This window comes from Eleutherodactylus coqui, chromosome 1 (genome assembly GCF_035609145.1).
Source record: "Eleutherodactylus coqui strain aEleCoq1 chromosome 1, aEleCoq1.hap1, whole genome shotgun sequence".
Classification (NCBI taxonomy): Eukaryota; Metazoa; Chordata; class Amphibia; order Anura; family Eleutherodactylidae; genus Eleutherodactylus; species Eleutherodactylus coqui.
In genome coordinates this window covers 195,750,095-195,771,227 of record NC_089837.1, presented here as the reverse complement: position 1 = coordinate 195,771,227, position 21,133 = coordinate 195,750,095, and the positions used below count along the sequence as shown (strand labels likewise).

Below are 21,133 nucleotides of genomic sequence, written 5' to 3'. Positions count from 1 at the left end.
TTAACAAGGGTCATGAGTTACCATAATGAAGAAATACTGGAATTAGCTTTTCCTGATGCGTTCATTTGTAATATTGTAAATACAATTTGCAGGTAGCTTTTCACTAACAAAGCTAAAACGCGGAGGAGGTGAAAAAGATAAAGAGAGAAAAATCAATAGGCTTCCAATTACTCCAAGAACAAGACAACAGGGGCTGAGAGCAGCACACCCAGGGGAATCCAGAAATACAATTGTGAGAGGATGAAAACTAGCTGGACCCGAAAGGCAGAAAATGGAGCATCAATCAAGTCTGAAAGAAAGAAAAATACATACTTTGTGACCTGCCACGATTAAATGCAATTAGTCATTTTCTCTTCTGTGAGCAGTCAGGGTCTGCCCCAATGGCAAGTGAAAAAGCACACAGCAAACACTAAAGGATACATTACATGTCGTGTTAATGGTTACTACTCTAAAGGCCCTTTTACACGGGGCGACTGTCAGGCAAACGATGCCCAATACTCGTCCCCGCATGTACTCGCTCCCTGTGCTGCTGCATGGGAGCCAATATCGTTGGCTCACAGTGGGGTAGCTGGAAGAGATTTCTCTCCTCGCGATCCCCCACCCCTCTACATTTACTTAACACAGCGGCTGTTCAGTACTGAACAGCTGCTATTTACACTGAACAATCAGCGATCAGCTCATCGTCCATCGTAAATGCTGCATAAAATCCTGAACAATGAATGTAAACAGGAGAAATCTCATCCAGCCTGCCCAGCCCCCTGTTGGCCGGTCTGTCAGAGCGCCAGCGATACTCGCTCCTGCGTGACAGCATGGGAGCGAGTACACACAGGGACTAATGTCGGGCATCATTTGCCTGACATTCATCCCATGTAAATAAAGCTTAAACTTAAAAATGTATTTCAAAAGGGGCATGCTATGATAATATTGTGTGACCCTCTCTAAAGGCCCTTTTACATGAGCCGATAGTCAGGTAAACGACTTCACAGCCGCTGACATCGCCGCTAAGGTCGTTAGCGCTCGTGCTAAGCATTTAAACTGAAATTCCTGCCGGCGGCTCGCTGGCTTCTCATCCGCTTCTTCCCATAGGAGGTGAAGCACTGAGCGGGGAGCATTTACATGGAACGACAAGCCAATGAGGGCTTTTAAGCTGACTGAAAAGTCAGTTTAATAAACCGCGAATGACAAGTGACAGATTTTTTTCACATTTACACTGAACAATTGTCGCTCAAATTCGTTCTGAATTTTGAGCAATAATCGTTATGTGGAAATGGGCCTTAACAGGGTGGAAGCCTTATTTAAAAATCCCCTCTGTGTAGAAAACAGTAGTAGACTGCACTTTTCTATGCAGAGGCATTCCGCTATATGCCTTTTTTTTTTTTTACATGGCAGCCTATGGGTGACATATGCAATAGTATGCCAATACAATGACCATTACTGTTACTATCACAGCAGTGGCCATAGGGAGGACTAACAGGATGTAAATAACCTACTAACCCAAATCATCCAAAGCAGAGCAATTTGTAAAGCTGTTTTAAGCAGCCATGTAATAGAGGCAAGAATAGTTGAAAAGGACAATATTAGGATATGTCCATAAAATGACTCAGCACCCTGAGGATATAGAATAATTTGGTACTCTGCCTAAAACATAAAGTCACAGCAGCAGATCTTGTGTTACTGTGTTATTTTGGGTTCTGTTCCACCCTCACAAGCAAGGTTTCTGTACAATCCAGCACCTACGAGGTCCCACTGATGCTGGATCAAAGGGACTTTACTACACTGAAAATCAATGGTTGCAGACAAAATTAAAAAAAACAATCACTCCTGGCTTTAAGTGAAATACAGAAAAATTACCTTTAAATAGCCGTCATCAGTCAGGAGCTTCACTTGTGCTTGGGGTGTTTGATTTTCAACAAAACTGATAAATAAAAAACAACATTTAAAATTAATGACTGCAGCATAGTACAAGAAGGGAAACATTACCAACTTTTACGAAAAAGTGGAACAACCATTTTTGTGCTTAAAGGGGTTGTACCATGATCACAAGATATTCCCTATCCACAGTATAGGAGATACCTCGCTGATTGCTGGGGGTCTAACCTCTAGGACATCTACCAATCCCAAGAACGGGGGTCACATGTCCCCTTTCCACCTTACTGTTGGCTTACTGCATCCCTTCATAGTGAGGAGGAGAATGAATGGAGCACTGGTGGTGCTGACACCCTATTCATTTTCAATGGGACTGCTTGAAATAGCTGAGCATCAAGCGCTTAGATTCTTCTGTCATCCCAGTGAAATGAAAAGAGCGATAGCCGTGCATGTGCACCCATGGATGTGTCGTCACTGTACGGAGAGGCATTCCTGTAGTGATAGAAGAGGGGGACAAAACACCCCCATTCTAACGATCAGTGATGGTCTCAGCATTGAGACCCCCACCGATCAAGAAGTTATCCCCTATATTGTAGATAGGGAATAACTTGTGATCCTGGTACAACCCTTTGATTTTCTTGATATTGGGGTTAGGAAGTGACTATGTTCTAGGACTGCTGTAAGAAAAGTTTTCCCCACTGAACTCATTTATAAAAAAAAACAAAAACCTGAGAACCATAAAACAAACATGTTGTTTAAACTGGACATATATTCAATTCCCAATGTTGCCTGGAAAATCTGTTGAATAATTACAGCTTGAATTATAGCTAGAAAGCATCGCACATAGCATAAACAGCCATTGTCTTCTGACAGACCAAGTGGGAATCTGAGAGGAATTGAGATTTACCTGTTCAACTATTTTTATTTTCATTCTTGAAAACGGGGATGAGTTGCACTCAAGTCATCGGCTGTAGTAGAGCAATTTAAGATGGGCCAACAATGACTGTCCAAGAGATATTTCTCAATTTGGGCACTTCTAATCACTTCATGTCTTCCATACATGTCAGGAACATCATAAAAGTGATCTCTCAAGTTTAAGTGGCCTCAAGATACAATATTTTCATCATACAATAGTCTTTCCTGGGCTGTTGTAACTTGAAACTAGCTCAATTTACAGTGTCACAGACAGCCTGAATTTGTGGCACATAGACCCTGGTGGAAAATCCAGCCAATCAGATTGAGTATTTCACAGGAAACCCTGTAGAGCAGTATCCCTGATTGGCTTATCTACAGTACAGTGCGGCACTACATGTTCTGTACAGCCCTTTACCTCTACCAGGATGAGCAACTCCTTTGGACATCCGGTGAGGGCGGCTACACGCTATTTTTCTGGTATATTGTGTACCTACACTACATTGTCCTGAAGAAGCTCCTGTCCTCTACATATATGCTGTCTGATTAATTTCCTTTCATCTTCATTTTGTATTTTGGGGGGGTTTCAGAACCAATTACCAGTTATGGTCTAAACATACAATTAATATTGTATTTTGAGGGAACATTGTAGTTACCTCCTAAAAGATGCCAAATGACGAATGTTTTCACACTGATTATGTGATAAGCTCTTCACTCGATGTTTCAGGTCTGGAAGATCACAACATAAAACACTCAAGGGCTGAGAGTTAAAATGCTCCACCGCAGAAAGCTAAAACAAAACAATAAAATAATGGCCACATATATATTAGACAGCATCATCACATCACAGCAGCAGCAATAAATGGAGAAAAGACATGTTCCTTCTGAAATAATACTACTACCGAAATGCTTTTACTGTGTCTAATGTATTCACAAATTCATCCAAGGCCTCGTTCACATGATTAAACATTCATGTCAAATTTCTGCATTGAACAGAATGTGCAGACCATCTCACAGACCATCTCCTGACGCTACTATACTTTCAGTAGAGTCCATAATAGACAGATTACATATCCCCCAACAAACCACGTTTTATTCCATTCAACTGAAAAATGCACTTGTTACTCAATTTCTCCAAAGCCCTCTTTCTATCTCTATATATGCTCCTGGTATTCTTAGGTCCCAGTGTGAGGGTATATATATATATATTGCCATATGTTCTTTATACTTTTATACCTATATGCAAGTTTTATTCAATTCCAAATGAGAAAAAACTTATATGTCGCCTTACATCAGATATTCCAAGGCTTTACAAGGCTGAGAGAGATGTTCTAGAAATTCAGAGAAGATACGGAACCAGACATGAAGGCCGCGTGTACTTGGCCGTTTTCCCAGAAGCGCTGGAACAAGATATCAAGATGTTCAACTATGTACATAATTTTCACTGTCTTAGGCCCGAAATCCGGACTGCCCATATATGGTTATAAGCCCATCACCCCTTGTTGGTGATGGGACAAAGGGTATAAGATCTCATGTAATCTGTAATAAACGTCGGCAAAGCGCAGCCATGTCCCGTGTGAGGAATGATACCAGACCTCTGTGTGATGTCTCTTCTTACCGCCGGCAACGGGGCAAGTGGGGTGGGCCCGATTGGTGCTGTACTTAGAATTTTATTACCCTGACAAATGGCGCAACCAACTGGGGCGACAAAGCCGGAGCTTACAACGCATTCCACCCGGATCCACGCCACGGGGAAGCCGTCCTGCTGCAAACCGAGCCTGATCAACTCACAGAACTCCAGGGGTAAGGCCAGCATATATTTATGTTGTGTTTTACACTGCGAGTCTTGCAGCAGGACTGACTATCTGTGGTTTGTGACCGGACGGGTTGGGTTAAGAGTTCTACACGATAACTCGTGTGGGCTCCGGGTTTGCCGTCATGGACCACTGACCGTGATATGCGCACCAATCGGTCACCCAGAAACTAGTCTGTAGTCTATTTGTACTTTGAAGTTTTAACGTTTTAATAATAGTGGAGATTGTTGTATCTGCAGAAGTTTTTTTTTCTCTTTCTTTTCATTTAGTCTCACAAGAGAAGGGACCCTCAGTTTAGTTTAGTTAGTTGTTAATGGTTTAGCAGAGAGGGATGCATTTTGTGAGATAGGCTTCATAGGAGAAGGGACCCTCGGTCGGTTTGCCTTATATATGGGGCTAACGATTTGATTTCAGAGGGATGCATTCTGTGAAGTTGGTTCCATAGGAGAAGAGACCTTCGGTTGTCTTGCCAGTATATAAGGGCCTGACAATTTGGAATTAAGAAGGATACATTCTATGGAGCGTGTTATTATTATTATTGTTGTTGTTGTTCTAATATGCGTAAGATCTTATTAAAGAAGACAGAGCCCCTCAAGGGCTGCCGCCGTGTGGATGAATCTGTAAAATGTAAGAAAACTCTAATGAAAATGTGTGACACCGACCCGCACGGCAGATTACAAAATGGTGTCTGGGAGGGAGGTCTTTAGGACCGAGAGGCGCCTTGAAAGATCAAGGTTTGCTAGAAAATGCTGGAGGAGGAGGAGAGAGAGAGAGACAGTCAGAGTAAGTTAGGTATGTACACATTATTTGTTTAAGAAAGTATCCGTAAGTGAAATGTTGAAAAGTACAGTAAGTGATCAAGATGGCGTCAGGAGAGTGTCTATTGAAGGTTATATTGGCAGTTAGGTAGGGGAGAGAAATAAGGGGAGCAGGCAAGTCGATGAGAAAGTTACAATGCATGTGATTTGTTGGTAGAAAGAAAGAAGAAAATGTGTATAATACAAGATAGATAATAGATATAGATATATATGTGTGTGTATATATATATGTATATACTGTATGTGCAAATAGTTAACTGAGCTTGCTTTTAGGGGAGAAGAGTTTTGTTGACATGTAGCTGCGAGCTTGTGTTCAGTCTTCAAGGTCAAGAGATAACGAAGCGAGAGAAAATGCAATAATAACCCTGGATAATATCTCTGCTTGCTGTAAAGGAATGAAGGCTTGAAATGAATTTAATTAATTATACCGTCTTAGTAGGCAGGAAACCTAGCATTCTAAGGTATATTCTTACTTATACAGGGGTTGAAAATGAAGAACATGTTGCGCTGTAATTATGATTTCAAATGCAGGGAATAGTTAAGCTAAAAATAATTCAGTCTGTGTTTCATATTCATAGAGAGATAAGAGATGTTTTAAAAAGGTGGGGGCTTTCAGACTTCACTTTTTGTTCAGGGTCAAATACAGAGAAATACAGAGAAAGAAAGGCAGGGGGGTTGAAAAATACCCAGAGATTCTAAAACACTTCAGCGTTTAATACAGCATATAATAGCTTCAGTAAATAAGAAATATAGAATATCTCAGTCACTCAGCAAACTTTTTCACATAATTTGTTAAAGATAGCGCTCATTCACAATCTCATCTCAATAGAATTATGTACTTTATAAAATGATAGCACTCACCTCAATGTTTTTCAACTGATGTATGTATGTTTGTCAAACTTTTTTTGTCCGTGCATCTGTATGTACTGGTACACCTCCAAGGGGGGTGACGGAGCAGACTTGAGAGCATGGATGGATGAGAGTTAGTGACCCGTGTTCGGGCTCTGGTGAGTGTGTGATGCAGGTAATGAATGAGGATAAAAGTCCTCCCCATGCATGGGACTTTGCTTGGTTGTGATGTGGATGCTTGGACTGTTAAGCTGAAATGGGTTCTGAAAAGAGACGCAATGTGCCAATATCGAAGGGGTGGAGCTAGATGATGTAATAGTACGTAATGTTTCATCCCTCTTCTCCACAAGGGAGGGGTGAGGAGCTTGAGCAGCTAGTAAAAGTTTTGGTTTTGGTTTTTTTTTTTCTCCTGTCTCAGATTTTATAAGATATTGCAGGCAGGAACAGACTAATAATGAATTCACTTAAAGGGATCTCACATTTCCAATATTAGTAGATGTTTTGTAGATTATTCTGCCCCGGTGTAACTCATGTTTCTGTTATACATGCTAACATCTTACAGGCCTTATCTGCATCCATCAAATCTTTTTACAATGTTGTACTAACTTAAACCCGGCTACTATTCTTCCAATTGAGTACCCTGGTTTAAAGGGGGGAGGAGAAGGCATAGGTGATCTAGGTATTGCAAGTCAGCCATTTTTAAATTTTTTGCAAGCCATTTTTAAATTTTTTAATTTTTTGCAACAAGATTCTGATCTTTTTGAAATAGAATATCAGCCTGATTGTCTAGCATTGATGCAACAAGAAAATTTAAGTTTAAAAAAGTTACTGAAAGCCCTTGTTAATAATGCATATTTTGAGTTGTTTTTTATAGATGGTACCCAGGGTGATGGACGACTCCACACTGGATATGCAGTGGTTACACAACAAGATGTCCTAAAAGCAGAATGCCTCCGCATGTCGCAGTACAAGAAGCGGAACTAAAAGCCCTCGCTGAGGCGAGTAGAGTGACAGAAGGTAAGACGGCAAACATTTACACTGACTCCCGGTATGCATTTGGCATAGCTCATGATTACGGCCCAACATGGAAGGCCAGACAGTTTTTTACCACAGCAGGACAGCCAATTAAGAATGTTGCAGCGGTGCAGTCTCACGGAGACCCTACTTCTACCTGACAAAGTGGAAAGCTCACACCAATTCCTACACCAAAGAAGCGAGAGGCAACGCCATCACAGACCACACAGCAAAAGCAGCGGCCCTTAAGCCGTGGAAGAACAGAAGAAAAGAAGAATTTGACTACACTTGGACTTTGATAAAAACTTGGACTTTGATATGCTAAAGACTTTACAGTTAAGAAAACTACAAATGGACTAAAAAGGGACGGCATATGGTGAAAAGTCAACAGCACTTGCCCACCACAGTCCCTGTGCCCCATGATGGCCCAGCTGACGCACGGAAAGACGCACCTCTCAAAGCAGTAATGATGTCGACGCCTGAACGAGGACGGGTGGCTCCTTGGTTTTCTGTAGCTGCTGCATCATTTGTCCAGTTTTGCATGATCTTTGCCTTAAGCAACAGGGCAGAAGTAAATTTGCCACATCACACTTGCCGGGGCCACTCTACCCATTTCAGGGATTGCAAATTGGCTACACTCAGCTCCCACTTGTTGGGAAGCATGAATATGTGCTTGTTGTTGTTGATGTTTTTCAGGTTGGAGACCTACTCTGTTACCAAAGTAAATAAGCAGGTAATCGCACAGAAGCTCATGAATGAGGTAATCTGCAGATACGGGGTACCGGAAGTGATTGAGTCAAACAAAGGTACACACTTCACAGGTGAAATAATGCAACACATCATGTCTGCTTTGGGTATATTCCAGGCTTTTCACACACACTACCATCCGCGGAGTAGGGGGAAAGTAGATACAAAAGACAATAGAGGAAACGGGTAAATTTTGAATTGAGTGTCTTTCATTAGTTTTTCTTTTTCTCCGGAGGATACATGCCACAGTAGCTGAGTTTGGGGAATGATTTTCTTGTTAATTTTGTCATAGGTTTCTCCAAGGAATTGTCAGTAATCCATTCTGCAGTCTCTGCTTTTCTCCCAGGTCCTACAGATGAGTGTCACTATCTGAAACCAGGTGACAGGGTCTATGTGGAAAAGTTTGAGAGACAAACCCTGTTTGAATGTCCCTACCAGATGTTGTTCACCACCCCAACTGCAGTCAAGCTCGAAGGAAAGCCCACTTGGATCCACACTTCACACTGAAAAAACTCATGATCCTGCATATCCTTTACATGCTATAACGTGGTACAATTCCTCTAACACACACCTTTGACTACTGTACACTAGCCCCCTGTTTCAGAACAAATTAATACAATCAAATGTGCAATATGAAGCCTACACTGAGGGTGAGAATCCAACACCGCATCGTGCTCTCCAGGTGGTAACTTTGATCCACATGTATACATAGATGCAATAGGAGTGCCAAGGGGGGTGCCAGATGAATTTAATTGTAGAGATCAGTTTAAAGCAGGTTTTGAGTTCTTATTTGCTTTTATCACTGTTAATAATAATGTAGATTAGATGAATTATATCTATTACAATCAGCAGAGGTTTGTAAACTACACCAGAGATGCTTTATAAGGGTTAGCTAACCAGTTAGGGCCCACTGCATCCATGGCCCTAGAGTGGCCGTGGATATGATTTTAGCAGAAAGAGGTGGGGTATGTAATTTCCTGTTTGTGTATTATCCCTTTAATGTGACCAAAATTTCCCTTGTTTGAAAAAAGATGAAGAGCCAGTTCCGATAATGCCAACCAGATACGTTACCAGAAGAATGGAGAAATGTACTAGTACTGCGCCTGCCCCGGTCTCATAAGATGGACTGTCAGTGGAATTCCCATATGCCTAGGGAAAGTGCAGAAGACCTTAGGTTCCGGCGAGGGCACACCCTGCGGGGTGTTAACTCGTACAGATAGAGGGTATGGATGCCCGGAAATAAGCCCAGGGAATCCATGGCCTCCTTCTGAGGTGAGGTAGGGATCCCTCCCTTTTAGGAGTAGGGACTTACGGGCAGTGGAGAAACCCTGACGCAAGGGAGAGACGACCGAGGAAGAGTGCGAGGCCTGGTACTTGATCTCCATATAAGTTTTTTAGGGGGGTTTGTGAGGGTATATATATATATATATTGCCATATGTTCTTTATACTTTTATACCTATATGCAAGTTTTATTCAATTCCAAATGAGAAAAAACTTATATGTCGCCTTACATCAGATATTCCAAGGCTTTACAAGGCTGAGAGAGATGTTCTAGAAATTCAGAGAAGATACGGAACCAGACATGAAGGCCGCGTGTACTTGGCCGTTTTCCCAGAAGCGCTGGAACAAGATATCAAGATGTTCAACTATGTACATAATTTTTACTGTCTTAGGCCCGAAATCCGGACTGCCCATATATGGTTATAAGCCCATCACCCCTTGTTGGTGATGGGACAAAGGGTATAAGATCTCATGTAATCTGTAATAAACGTCGGCAAAGCGCAGCCATGTCCCGTGTGAGGAATGATACCAGACCTCTGTGTGATGTCTCTTCTTACCGCCGGCAACGGGGCAAGTGGGGTGGGCCCGATTGGTGCTGTACTTAGAATTTTATTACCCTGACACCAGGGTCCTGGTGGATTAATCTCTAAAATGTAAACACATTTGCTTTCAAATATCACAGAATCCAAGAAATTACAACCTCTCGGAAGGAAGATAATTTGTAGCACAGCAAATATTTATCAAGAATTACATAAGTCCCTGCTATACATTAAAAGGGGAAACATTACTTTTGTAAAAAAAAGATATCCTGGAGGGAGAAACCAGAGAGAACATAGAAAAAAGCATATGTAGAGGGTAAGGGCCCTAATAAAACCACCTATATAGCCCTACGGTGTCCACTGACAATAGGGAGCACCCACCCTGAAAAGGGTAACCCTGTACTGGAACTTTACCCTATATATCCTTAATAAATCCTAGATTAAGAGACTAAAATAATAAGGAAAAAGCAGAAGCAAAAGGGACTTGAAATAAAGAAATATCAATGGTCTTTTTAGATATACTATTAGAAGATCAAAATCACACAAAATGGAAATATAAACAGACAAAATAAAATAACAAAGAGCGGCCATATACTTGCTGATATACTAATACTGTACAAGAGGGCAGGTATAAACACCACATCCCAAACATGCAGACAGCCACACTGATGAATGGAGGCGCATTGCACGGTTGCTATGTACTGCTGAACAATCACTCACACCTTCCTTATATTGAGGCGGGCGGCTGCTTAGTACTATACTTTCACATAGATATAGCACTGATAAATAAGAGGTATTGGTTAATATTTTAGCCAACATACACAAGGCCAGAAACCCGCTGCAAGGGTCCTTGTTTCCTTGTGAGTCCCTACACTAACATTATGCGATTTTTTTTTATGTCTGCTTATATTTTCCTTTTCTGTGATTTTATTGCTGTTAGTGTAGGGACTCAAAAGTAAACGAGGACCCTTGACGTGGGTTACAAGCTTGTGTATTTTGGCCAATATATTAACCAATCCCTCATATTTAGCAGTATTGATCAGTAACATGCAGTGTGGCTTTGAACACTAGGGAAGTCCAGGGTGCCAGTGTGGTTAACCTATGGGGTGCAGGGCAGCCAGCTAGACTGAAATATGGCGTCATTAAAGGGGTTCTGACATGAATAATGTTTTTATGCTTCAACACCCTATGTTCCCTGGTCTGCCTAATGGACACAGGGAACCCATGATTAATGGCTGTTAAAGCATAAAAACATAATACTTACCTTGTGTTCTGTTGTTGTTGTCGTCATCAGGGGGTCATCTCCCAGCAGGCAGTCTTCTTCCTGCGATGGGCTAAGGACGGGCCACCCCGCTCCGGGATTGCACGCATGCGCAGTGGAGAGGTGCCCCCTGACAGTAGTCAGGACGGGCCGCGTCTCCACTGCGCATGCGCAGAATCTCGGAGTTCAGCCAGGACGGACGGGCCGCCCACAGCAAGCACTGCTTGTGACGTGCTTGCTGTGGGCGGCCAGTCCGTTCACCTTGGAAGTGCTGACGGACAGAGCAGAGCAGGAAGCGGTCATTTTGACTGCTCCTGCTCTGCTTCTACAAGCCACAGAAGATGATGCCGGCTAGAGGGGACATGCCTGGCGATCGGTCCTGGCCAGGCAAGGTGAGTAAAATTTTTTTTTTTTAAATGTCAGAACCCCTTTAATAGGTTGTAAGCCTGCGTGGTGCACAACATATACCATGTGGCCTGATACCCTTTGTATGCTATATCTGTGTGCAAGAATAGTACTAAGCAGCTGCTCCCCTCAGTATAAGGAGGGTGTGTGTGTGGCTGTTCATCAGTACCTTGTACCTGTGCTATTGCATTTCCATTTAGCAGTCTGGCTGTCCGCATGTTGAGGGATAGGTAGTGTCCATATCTGCCCACTTGTATCAGTATATCAGTAAATATATAGCGAATTTCTGTGATACAATTAGAGGATGGCTGAAAACATGCGCAGAGCAGAATCAACCACTATGCAGAATATTTTCAATATCACAGGATGCCCTTGTTATAAGGTTGGAAGAATACTCACATATGACTAGAATACACTTCATAAATTAATGACACTCATATGTAGTCCAATTATCAGAGAAATTCGCCTGACAATCCTCCCATCTAAAAGGCTCAAGCTGAATAATAAAACCGGTGTATCTTTAGATTGTCTAACCCAAGTCTATACAACATATTAGTTGGCTAAGTTTACACCAGATTTTGTGCCAAAATGCAGAATACAATGTCGCATTTAGGCCACATCTCCTTTCATGATGCCACGGTGACACAAGGATCTGGTAGTATCTAAACACAGATGTGGTGCACATATCAAACCACCAGCGAGGATGAGGTGGGGAGCATAGCTGATCTCCTGAGACACAAAGACGATTTCATTGTATATTATTTGGTTTAAATTGCTGGGATGTTTATCAGCTTTGTGTATTTTCTATGTTTAGTTGTCCTTTAAGTAAAGAAATATGTGATTTTCTGTTAATACACTTCCTTTAAAAGGGACTATTTCACCCAATTTCTTTTTTTAATTAAAACTAGATTGATAAACTTATTACATGTATATAATCTGCGTTTATTTTCTGAGTGTAGAATTTTTTATTTGATTGTCTGTACATGACTATGGGGGCGTCCGTCTTGCCTGAGCTACATTTTAACAGCATTTAGAGAGATACTTTAGAGCAGCCTCATGAGCCATTCACACAATGGACAGGAGCGGACCCACTGACTTGTATGGGAGACTGTTGTAGACATGCTCTGTGACCTGTGTAGAGGTCCTTTTATAGGGAGGGGGACAGTATGGTCACAGCTTATCAGCTATTGTGAGTGGTGAATCCTGTGTTATCTACATATGCCTGTGGTGTCAGTGAGATGACTGCTGCAACGTTTTCTCTGCAGTTCAGGAAGTGACAGACTAGTATTAACCTCTGTAGTCAGTGTGAAAAATGCTGGGATTTTAGGATTTTTTAAATACAGTGTATGATCGGAAATTAAAAGAAAATCACCAAAAATTCTAAAAAATATATATTTCACACTGAAATGTGATTTATATTATAAGTCAATTACTGATGACACATTCCCTTTAAGGGCCACATAGTGCTCCTAAAAAGCCATACTTGCTGCCAGTGATAAGAATTAGATAAACTTACCTGAAGACCCTTGATGAAATTCTGCACAGAGAAATCATGATACAAAAATATTGTGATGAGGACCTGCAAAACCCGTCCACTCAGCTTGAATGTAAATTGATTGGAGAGAAGCAGCTGGCAAGGAAAGTGGATTGACATAGTAATAAATGCTAGGCTACTGCTATCCCATCATACATTAGTAATCTGCTAAGAAGAACGCTGTACGTTGCAGCAGGGTGTTAGCTGTACGTTACAGTTGGCATCTGTGGGCACAGCTCCTGGGCCTTAGTAGTACAGTGTGGGGCAGGAATAACCGTTTCTCCATGACATACTATTGCAGTGCAGGAAGGCGTTCTCCCATGAAGACAACACTTGTTCATATGCCCTAATAGGACACATGGATGTCATAGATGGAGGTTCCCTGCTCAAGACCCTCCTTCTACGAGTCAGAACAGAGATCTATTCTATGAGAGCGGCAGCACTTCTGGCAGACTTAAGCCATCCGTGGTTTATAATAAATGAGCAGCCACCATGTAATATTACATTCCCACTGCAAGGTAAATGCCTGGCCATGGCCTCCACTAGCAAAACCTGTTGTTTGCTTGAGTATGCCAAAAGCAGGACCCACGGTGATCAGCTGAATACTTAGGGCAAATGCATTAGGAAAGGGGATGTCTCTAATGAAACAATTCCTTTAAACCAATGTATCTTGCAATAACATGCAAAATGGGTAAACATCTGAATTAAAAGCATTAGTATTTACCTTATCTACTACAGTTGCCAAGTGCTCTGTGCATGATAAGGACTGAAATAGTTCTATACACAGCAGAGAGGAAACAGAGTGAGACAGCAGTCTGTGGATGATCATCGGAGAGGTGGCAATACCAAATATCAAAACCAAAGGCAACTCCTTGCAGTAACGGCTGAAACAAGATCAAGAAAACAAACTGAATAAAGGTGAAGTGGAAACATCATTAGTGGTGTTAGAAAGAACATAATAACAGGATGTAATGCTGACAAAGACATGTGTCCATCTAATTCAGACTATTTTTTTTTACATGCTGGAGGTAGAAAACAATTTTCCTCATCTGAGGGAAAAAATACCTTCCTGACTCTAAATCTGGATCAACAACCCTTCCAATGTAATCAGGGATGTAATATTATTACACCCAAGAAAGGTGTCCAGGCCCCTCTTGAACTCCTTCAGTAAGTTTGCCATCACCACATCCAGAGAGTTCCATAGCTTCACTGCTCTTACAGTAAGAAACCTTCTTTCCTCTAGACCAGGGGCGTCAAACTCATTTTCACCGAGGGCCACATCAGCCTTATGGGTGCCTTCAAAGGCTCAATTGTAATTGTTAGACAGTATAGTAATAGTGACTGCCATAGTGGCCCCAATAATAACAATGACCTCCATAGTGGACCCAGTAGTGATAGTGACCTCCATAGCGGACCCAGTGGTAACAGTGACACCCACAGTGGCCCCAGTGGTAACAGTGCCCCCATTAGTAAGTGACCACAGTAATCAGAGTGGCTCCAATAATAAGAGTGGTTTCCATAGTGGCCCCAGTAGTAATAGTGCCCCCCAAAGTGACCCCAGTAATAATAGCATTTCCCATAATAGCCCCAGTAGTAAGTGACCAGAGTAATCAAAGTGGCTTCAATAATAAGAGTGTCCCAGTAGTAATAGGGTCCCCCATAGTGGCCCCCATTGTAATAGTGTCCCCCCATAGTGTCCCTAGTAGTAGGTGACCCCCATAGTGACTCCAGCAATAAGAGTGACCCCCATAGTGACCAAGTAGTAAGTGACTCTAGTAATTACAATTACCCCCTTAGTGGTCCCAGTAGTGATAGTGACCCCCATAGTGGCCCTAGTGTTAACAGTGACCCGCCACCGGAATACAGCAGGGGCTCCCATAGACTACTATGGAAGCTGCCGGAGAAGGATGGTGGGAGGGAGTTTAGCAGTGTGTCTGCTAAACTTCCACCCCCCACCCCCACCTTCTCGCCGCCCCTTGCTGGCTGTTTGCATGGGAGGGGGCAGGAGCTAGTGTGCTAAGCTTCCTCCCCATCCCAATGATGGCAGCTAACAAGGGGCAGAGAGGGCGCAGGAGCTTGGCATACTAGCTCCCGCCCCGGGATGCAGCCGTGACTTGGTCACGGCTGCCTCTTGTTCACGTGATTTTCGGTCACGCTGTGGTCATGACACGGCCGACTGAAATTTGCTGCACCAGTGTGAAAGAGCCCTTAGCGTGTTGCATGGCTGGCGGACCACATAAAATGAGGTGGTGGGACGGATTCGGCCCGTGGCCTTGTGTTTGACATGTGTGCTCTAGACGTAGAGGATGTTCCCTTGTTACAGTCACAGTCCTGGGTGTACAAGTAGATGATGGGAGAGATCTCTGTATTGTCCCCTGATATATTTATACATAGTTATTAGGTCACTTCTCAGTCAATTTTGATAACCTCTCTGGGTATTGTAGTCCGCCCATTCCATTTATTACTTTAGTTGCCCAACTTTGTATCCGCTCAAGCTCTGATAAGTCCTTCATGAGTACCTGTGCTCAAAATATTCCATATGTGGTCTGACCAGTGATTTGTAAAGAGGAAGAACAATTGATGTGGAAATTTATCAAGGCACTTGTGCCAGTTTTCTAGCATTAAAAAAGTCACACATTTTGTGCAGAAAACTAATTTTGTGCTCGCCACTATGAAAAGTAGGCAGGCTTAGCAAGAGACATGGTCTGCCATTACAGAACACATTTAGTTCGCACAGCTGGCAAAAATTTGATTTTCTGGTACATGGGCTGCCAAAAGATGTGCCATATTTATTAAAAGGAGGCCCCTATTAATAAATGTGCCCCATCTTAGTCAAGAGCATTTTATTATTGAGGCGTGCATCTACTTTTCAAGATGTGCAATTCCTGTATTTTATAGGTCGTTACATTAAAATAAATTTTTCTAGCTTAAAACCAATTTTTGGCCTTTCCAGTTCGGGTGATTTTCTGAAGATATGTGCATGCAGACATGGGTGTAAGTGGTATATATGAACTCTGCACATGATGAACTTTTATTTTTAGGAGGTAATGTTAACCTAATTTTCTTCCCAAATCACACTTTTACCAACTAATATAAATTTTAAAGCACTTTTTATTTTAAAAATTACATTTTGACAAAAAATTGCATGAAGCTGTCTGTGTGTATAAAGTGCCATGTGTACTTTCAGAAAATATAGGGGTATGAAGGTTTAGTATAATTACTTTGTAATTTAGATTTTATCAGTATATGTACAAAGAGTTAAAATGGTCTTGGCTACTGGAGGTGCAAAAAGTCTAAAATCCCGTGACTGCAAAAGACGTGGATTGGTAATGTAAAATGACTGTCAGGTTAGAGGATATAAGAGGAGATACTAAGCTTCAGGACAAATAGAAAGCTATTTGATTTAATGTTTTACTTCCTAATTCAAAGAGAAAAACAATTAGCCAGTGTTGCATGTAGGAGGAAATCTGTAGAGCTTCTTAAGAAATCACAGCCAAACCTCCTATACTCTGAACTGGAAGCCTGGCAGGAATTGTAGAAATGTAACAGAGCCTGTGTTCTGTCTCCTAGCTGTTGTAGTAGGAGGAACCCTGACAAACACACACACTCCTCAACACTCAGCATCTTCTCGGATGTATGTGATAAATAAACATACTGTGTGATATATTAGAGTGTGCGCTCAGCTGTAAGAGATGTCTCAGCATTCAGCTCCTTCTTATCAATAGTTTTCAACAGATTCAGTAGAACTTGACTCCTGCAGTCCCCCGAGCCACATCACCTCCAGCCGTCCAGATCCTCTTCTTCTTGTTTTCGAGCGTCCATTCTCAGCAGTCTTCTTCCGGCAGGTCAGTGTACATTATGTCACTAGTTACAAAATTTTCACTGCCTAGTAGAGGAAATGCCGGGCTATTGTTGAGACCGTGCTGTCTCACCGCGAGTGTTCATATATTATTGTCGTGAAACAGCACGCATGCGCAGTCTCTACAATAGTGCAGCACTCCCTGCTAGGCAGTGAACGCTAGATCACTAGTGATGCAGCGTCCATTGACCTGAAGGAAGGAAACTACTGGCAATGGATGCTTTGTCACCGGTCGAAGAAGAATCGGACAGCTTGCGGTGAGGTATCTAACGCACACAGTCATGTGCAGTGTGACTGTTTTTTTTAATACTCCACTTTGTTTCATAGCGATCTTTGCGTATGAATCGCCGCCCATACCCAATATATTGTGTATTGACCACATTGCATGCTCTGCCAATACAAAAGTATAGGGCTTAAGCTGCGTGGTATGCCAAGAAATAGAGCATGCTGTGATCTATTTCTAGTGCGTATCTACACAAAGCTTTTACACGCTCATGTGAATGGATCAATGAGAGTCCATAATGTGTGGTGAAAAAAAGCCTGTGGACATGAGACCTCAGACCTTGTTTATATTTCTGCCTGAAATTACTGTTCTCCTGTTCCATCGTGGAATAAGAAAACGAAGAATACTGCAGCTGGATTTGTCAAATGGTGGAAATCAGCAGTACCTGATGGAACTCATTGGGCCCCATTTATCAAAGCTGTCCAAAATAAAAACTGTCTTTCCCCATGGCAATCAATCAGAGCTCAGGTCTCATTTTACCGAAAAACTGAAAGAGAAGCTCTGATTTTGTTGCCATGGGCAAAGACAGTTTTTACTTCGGACAGTTTTGATAAATGAGGCCCATTGACTATAATGGATTTCGTCCGGTTTCTGTTATTTCACAGGGAAAAAATAGACAGCATATTGAGCTATGTTTTCCTGCATCTCTGACGGAACAGCTGGATGGAATTCTTAACAGAGCCTTACTGTACTATATGATGTCATACCTCTAATGTATGAGTGGAAGAATTATTCAAACATGCTTGTTTTCAAGGTGCGTTCACACATGGCAGATTTTGGATGCGAATCCACCAATTGAAGGCGTGAAGTCTGCTACGGATGTGCGTCAAAATCCGTACCAAACCCACTAGGTGTGAACGCACCCTTCGTTGTCATCGTGTCAATTGTGTTGTTGATTAAAGTAGTATGTGCACTGACCTTAAAGTCTACATACCTGCTAATAACAATAAATTCCTGCAGTACAGAAGATGTAAAACTTTCCAGATCTTTGAAGACCACGACTATAGGAGGTGCTTGCGTATGTCCTGAGGAAGCTGGTCTCTTTCTCTTTGAAGGAGAACTTGATTTCTTCGATAAAATGTAAGAATAAATCACAACAATCACTTACAGTTACAGAGACAACCAGGAACAAGAAGACAAATCATAAACCAGGAAACAAACTAGTGATCCATCATTCTGTTTGCAAGCAGGGGCTCGGGTTACAAAAGATGCATCAGTCAAAGAACTTGTGTTTCCAACATCGCAGGGCTAACTGATTCATTCCTACTGTTGCTAGATGTTAACACATATAAGCAGATCACGTAGCAAGATATACGACCACACAATGAACAGCTATAAAATAGAATTAGGATTCTGTGAAGAAAAAATATACATATATAATTATGCTTATTCAGCCTGTACAATTTTAAGTGAATGTCTAACTTTGAAACTTTGAGCACTATATATATATTATATATATATATATATATATATATATATATATATATATATATATATATATATATATATATATATATATATATATATACACATATATACACATATACATATACATACATACACACACACATACCCTTAATGATGGGCCCATTTTCGGCCACAATGTCCAGCCAATTTTTCCATTTTTCTCATTGTCAAAGCCCTACAGCCATAACTTGATTTTTCCGTCAACATGGCCATTTAAAAACTTGTTTTTTTGCAGGGAAAATTGTATTTTTGATGGCATCATTTTGGGTCAATTCAATTTTTTGGAGGGGGTGGGGGAATTTGGTAAAAAAAAAATGAAAGTTCACTTCCACCATTGTTTTTTGGATGTCATTTTTACAGTGTCCAGCATGCAGGATATATAATGTGATAACCTTATTCTCTGGGTCAGCACTATGCCAGCGATACCAAGTTAATGCAGTTTTTTATGTTTTGTTATTTTTGAACACTAAAACTACTTAAAAAAGATGCAGATTTTTTTGAGTCACCGCATTCCACGACCCATAAAGTTTTTATTTTTCCAGCAACGAGTTTTATGAGGGCATGTTTTTGCAGGATGAGCTCTAGTCTTGGAACATATAACAACTTGATCACTTTTTATTCCATTTTTCTAGGGTCAGCATTGACAGCAGCAACTAAAGGGTTAAACTGTCTGGATTGGAGCTCTCTCCAATCCCAGCCATTCATACAGGGTACTAGCAGCATAATATAGCTGGCACTTGCAAGTGATGACTTGGGCAAAACTGCTGAGCAAGTGCCATCACTGTACTATTACATCACCTTGGCAGAATGACCTTCCCGCAGCACCAGAAGAGTAAGCACCGGGCTGTAAGGTGTTAACAGGTCTTTCCCTGTACGCAAATGGGGAGAGGCCTGTCAATCAAGCCAAGCCGGACCAGGAGCTGTCAAGCTTACCTTCTGCTTCTCTTTGTACTAAAGGAGTGTATTGGTATTTCTTGTTAAGGTAGGATATATCTGCTCATAAGTTCCCTTTACACCTTTCCAATCCAGTGTCAGAAGTCGTTGGACGTAAGATTTCCCTACATATCTCTGAGGTCAGACGAGGTCCTGCATACTGTTAGAAACATGTGCTATATACATTGTATGCAGGTATAGGATATCTCTGTATGGCACTGTATTACAGGAATATCTAGCCATATATCATTAGAGAAATTGGAAATGAATAGTCTTATTCTATAAATATACACAATCATAACTCACGCTTAAGGTGCATTCAGACAACCGTATATTGGCTGGGTTTTCACGCCCAGCCGATATACGGCATCTCTCTGCAGGGGGAGGAGGCTGGAAGTGCTCTGAGCTCCCGCCCCCTCTCTGCCTCCTCTCCACCCCCCTGCACTATTTTCAATGAGGAGAGACGGGACGGTGGCGGAGCTAATTCCCGGGAACTTAGCCCCACCCTCGTCCCACCTCCTCTCATTGCAAATCGTGCAGAGGGGTGGAGAGGGGGTGGAGAGGAGGCAGAGAGGGGCGGGAGCTCCGAGCACTGCTCCCGACTCTTCCAGCCTCCTTCCCCTGCAGAAAGACGCCGTATATCGGCTGGGCATGAAAACCCAGCCGATATACGGTCGTCTGAATGCACCCTTACTTGCACTTTCACAACCAAAATAATTTAGAGCTGGGGTGCATGTGGGGAAATTGGATTGGAAAGGGTACTTCCAATGCCACTGCCATTTCTGTCTCTTACCATAGTTTTACATGATTGCAACAAAAGTATCTGGCAAATCTGGTTGTACTGTTGCCTACAACACATAAAGCCTCCCACTGCAAAAGCTAACCCTCATCCGCCCCCAAGGGGGAAAAAGAAAAAAAACAACACTTTTTTTTCATTCCACTCCACTTACAAATGTTTTAAAGTTTTTCAGTACTTTATATGGTACATTAAATGGTACCACTGAAATATACCACTCATCCAGCAAAATACAAGTCCTCATAGGGCCACACTAAAAAATGAAAAAACAGTGCAAGTTATGCCTGGATTACCAAGCTGGACTGCAATTTGGGCAGAATTGTCAGCATCCGGCTCAGTCTGCAATGACAGCAGGCTGGATTACAGATGATCACTGAGGTCCTAAGTGGCAGACCTCCGCCCTCTAACTATTGATGACCTATCCTATCACTAGTTACATCCTGGAAAACCCCTTTGAGATTTTCTGAAGAGTGAAAATAATGCAAATTACTAATTTATCACCATGTGAATATAATTAGAATTACCTTTGCAATATTCTGATACCATCCAGACAGAGAGGCCATGGAGCACTTCATGCTTCTCTGAGGGATGGAAGCATGGTCATCCTCTTCATCAAGGTCCAGATCTGCTTCACATCCCATAAGCTGGGAGAAAAGCTTCTGAAGAAGTTGCTTTATTCCTGGAAGAAAATGCATAATCTTAATCCAGTTCTACGAGTAAATTATGGACATAATAGGCGTCTAGCACTTCTAAT

The 21,133-nt window shown here is 41.9% G+C and overlaps 1 protein-coding gene across 2 annotated transcripts in view; it reads right to left on the bottom strand.

The window, feature by feature from the left end:
* The window catches only part of ORC3 (origin recognition complex subunit 3), a 62,758-nt gene that overhangs the window by 27,528 nt on the left and 14,097 nt on the right, over positions 1–21,133 (bottom strand). For both annotated transcript variants that reach the window (XM_066605203.1, XM_066605212.1), the window contains exons 7-12: positions 20,904–21,058; positions 18,118–18,251; positions 13,766–13,925; positions 13,024–13,137; positions 3,435–3,568; positions 1,852–1,915 (exon numbers count right to left, since the gene is read on the bottom strand). In XM_066605203.1, the coding sequence (XP_066461300.1) occupies positions 1,852–1,915; positions 3,435–3,568; positions 13,024–13,137; positions 13,766–13,925; positions 18,118–18,251; positions 20,904–21,058 (761 nt within the window). The remainder of the gene's footprint in view (positions 1–1,851; positions 1,916–3,434; positions 3,569–13,023; positions 13,138–13,765; positions 13,926–18,117; positions 18,252–20,903; positions 21,059–21,133) is intronic.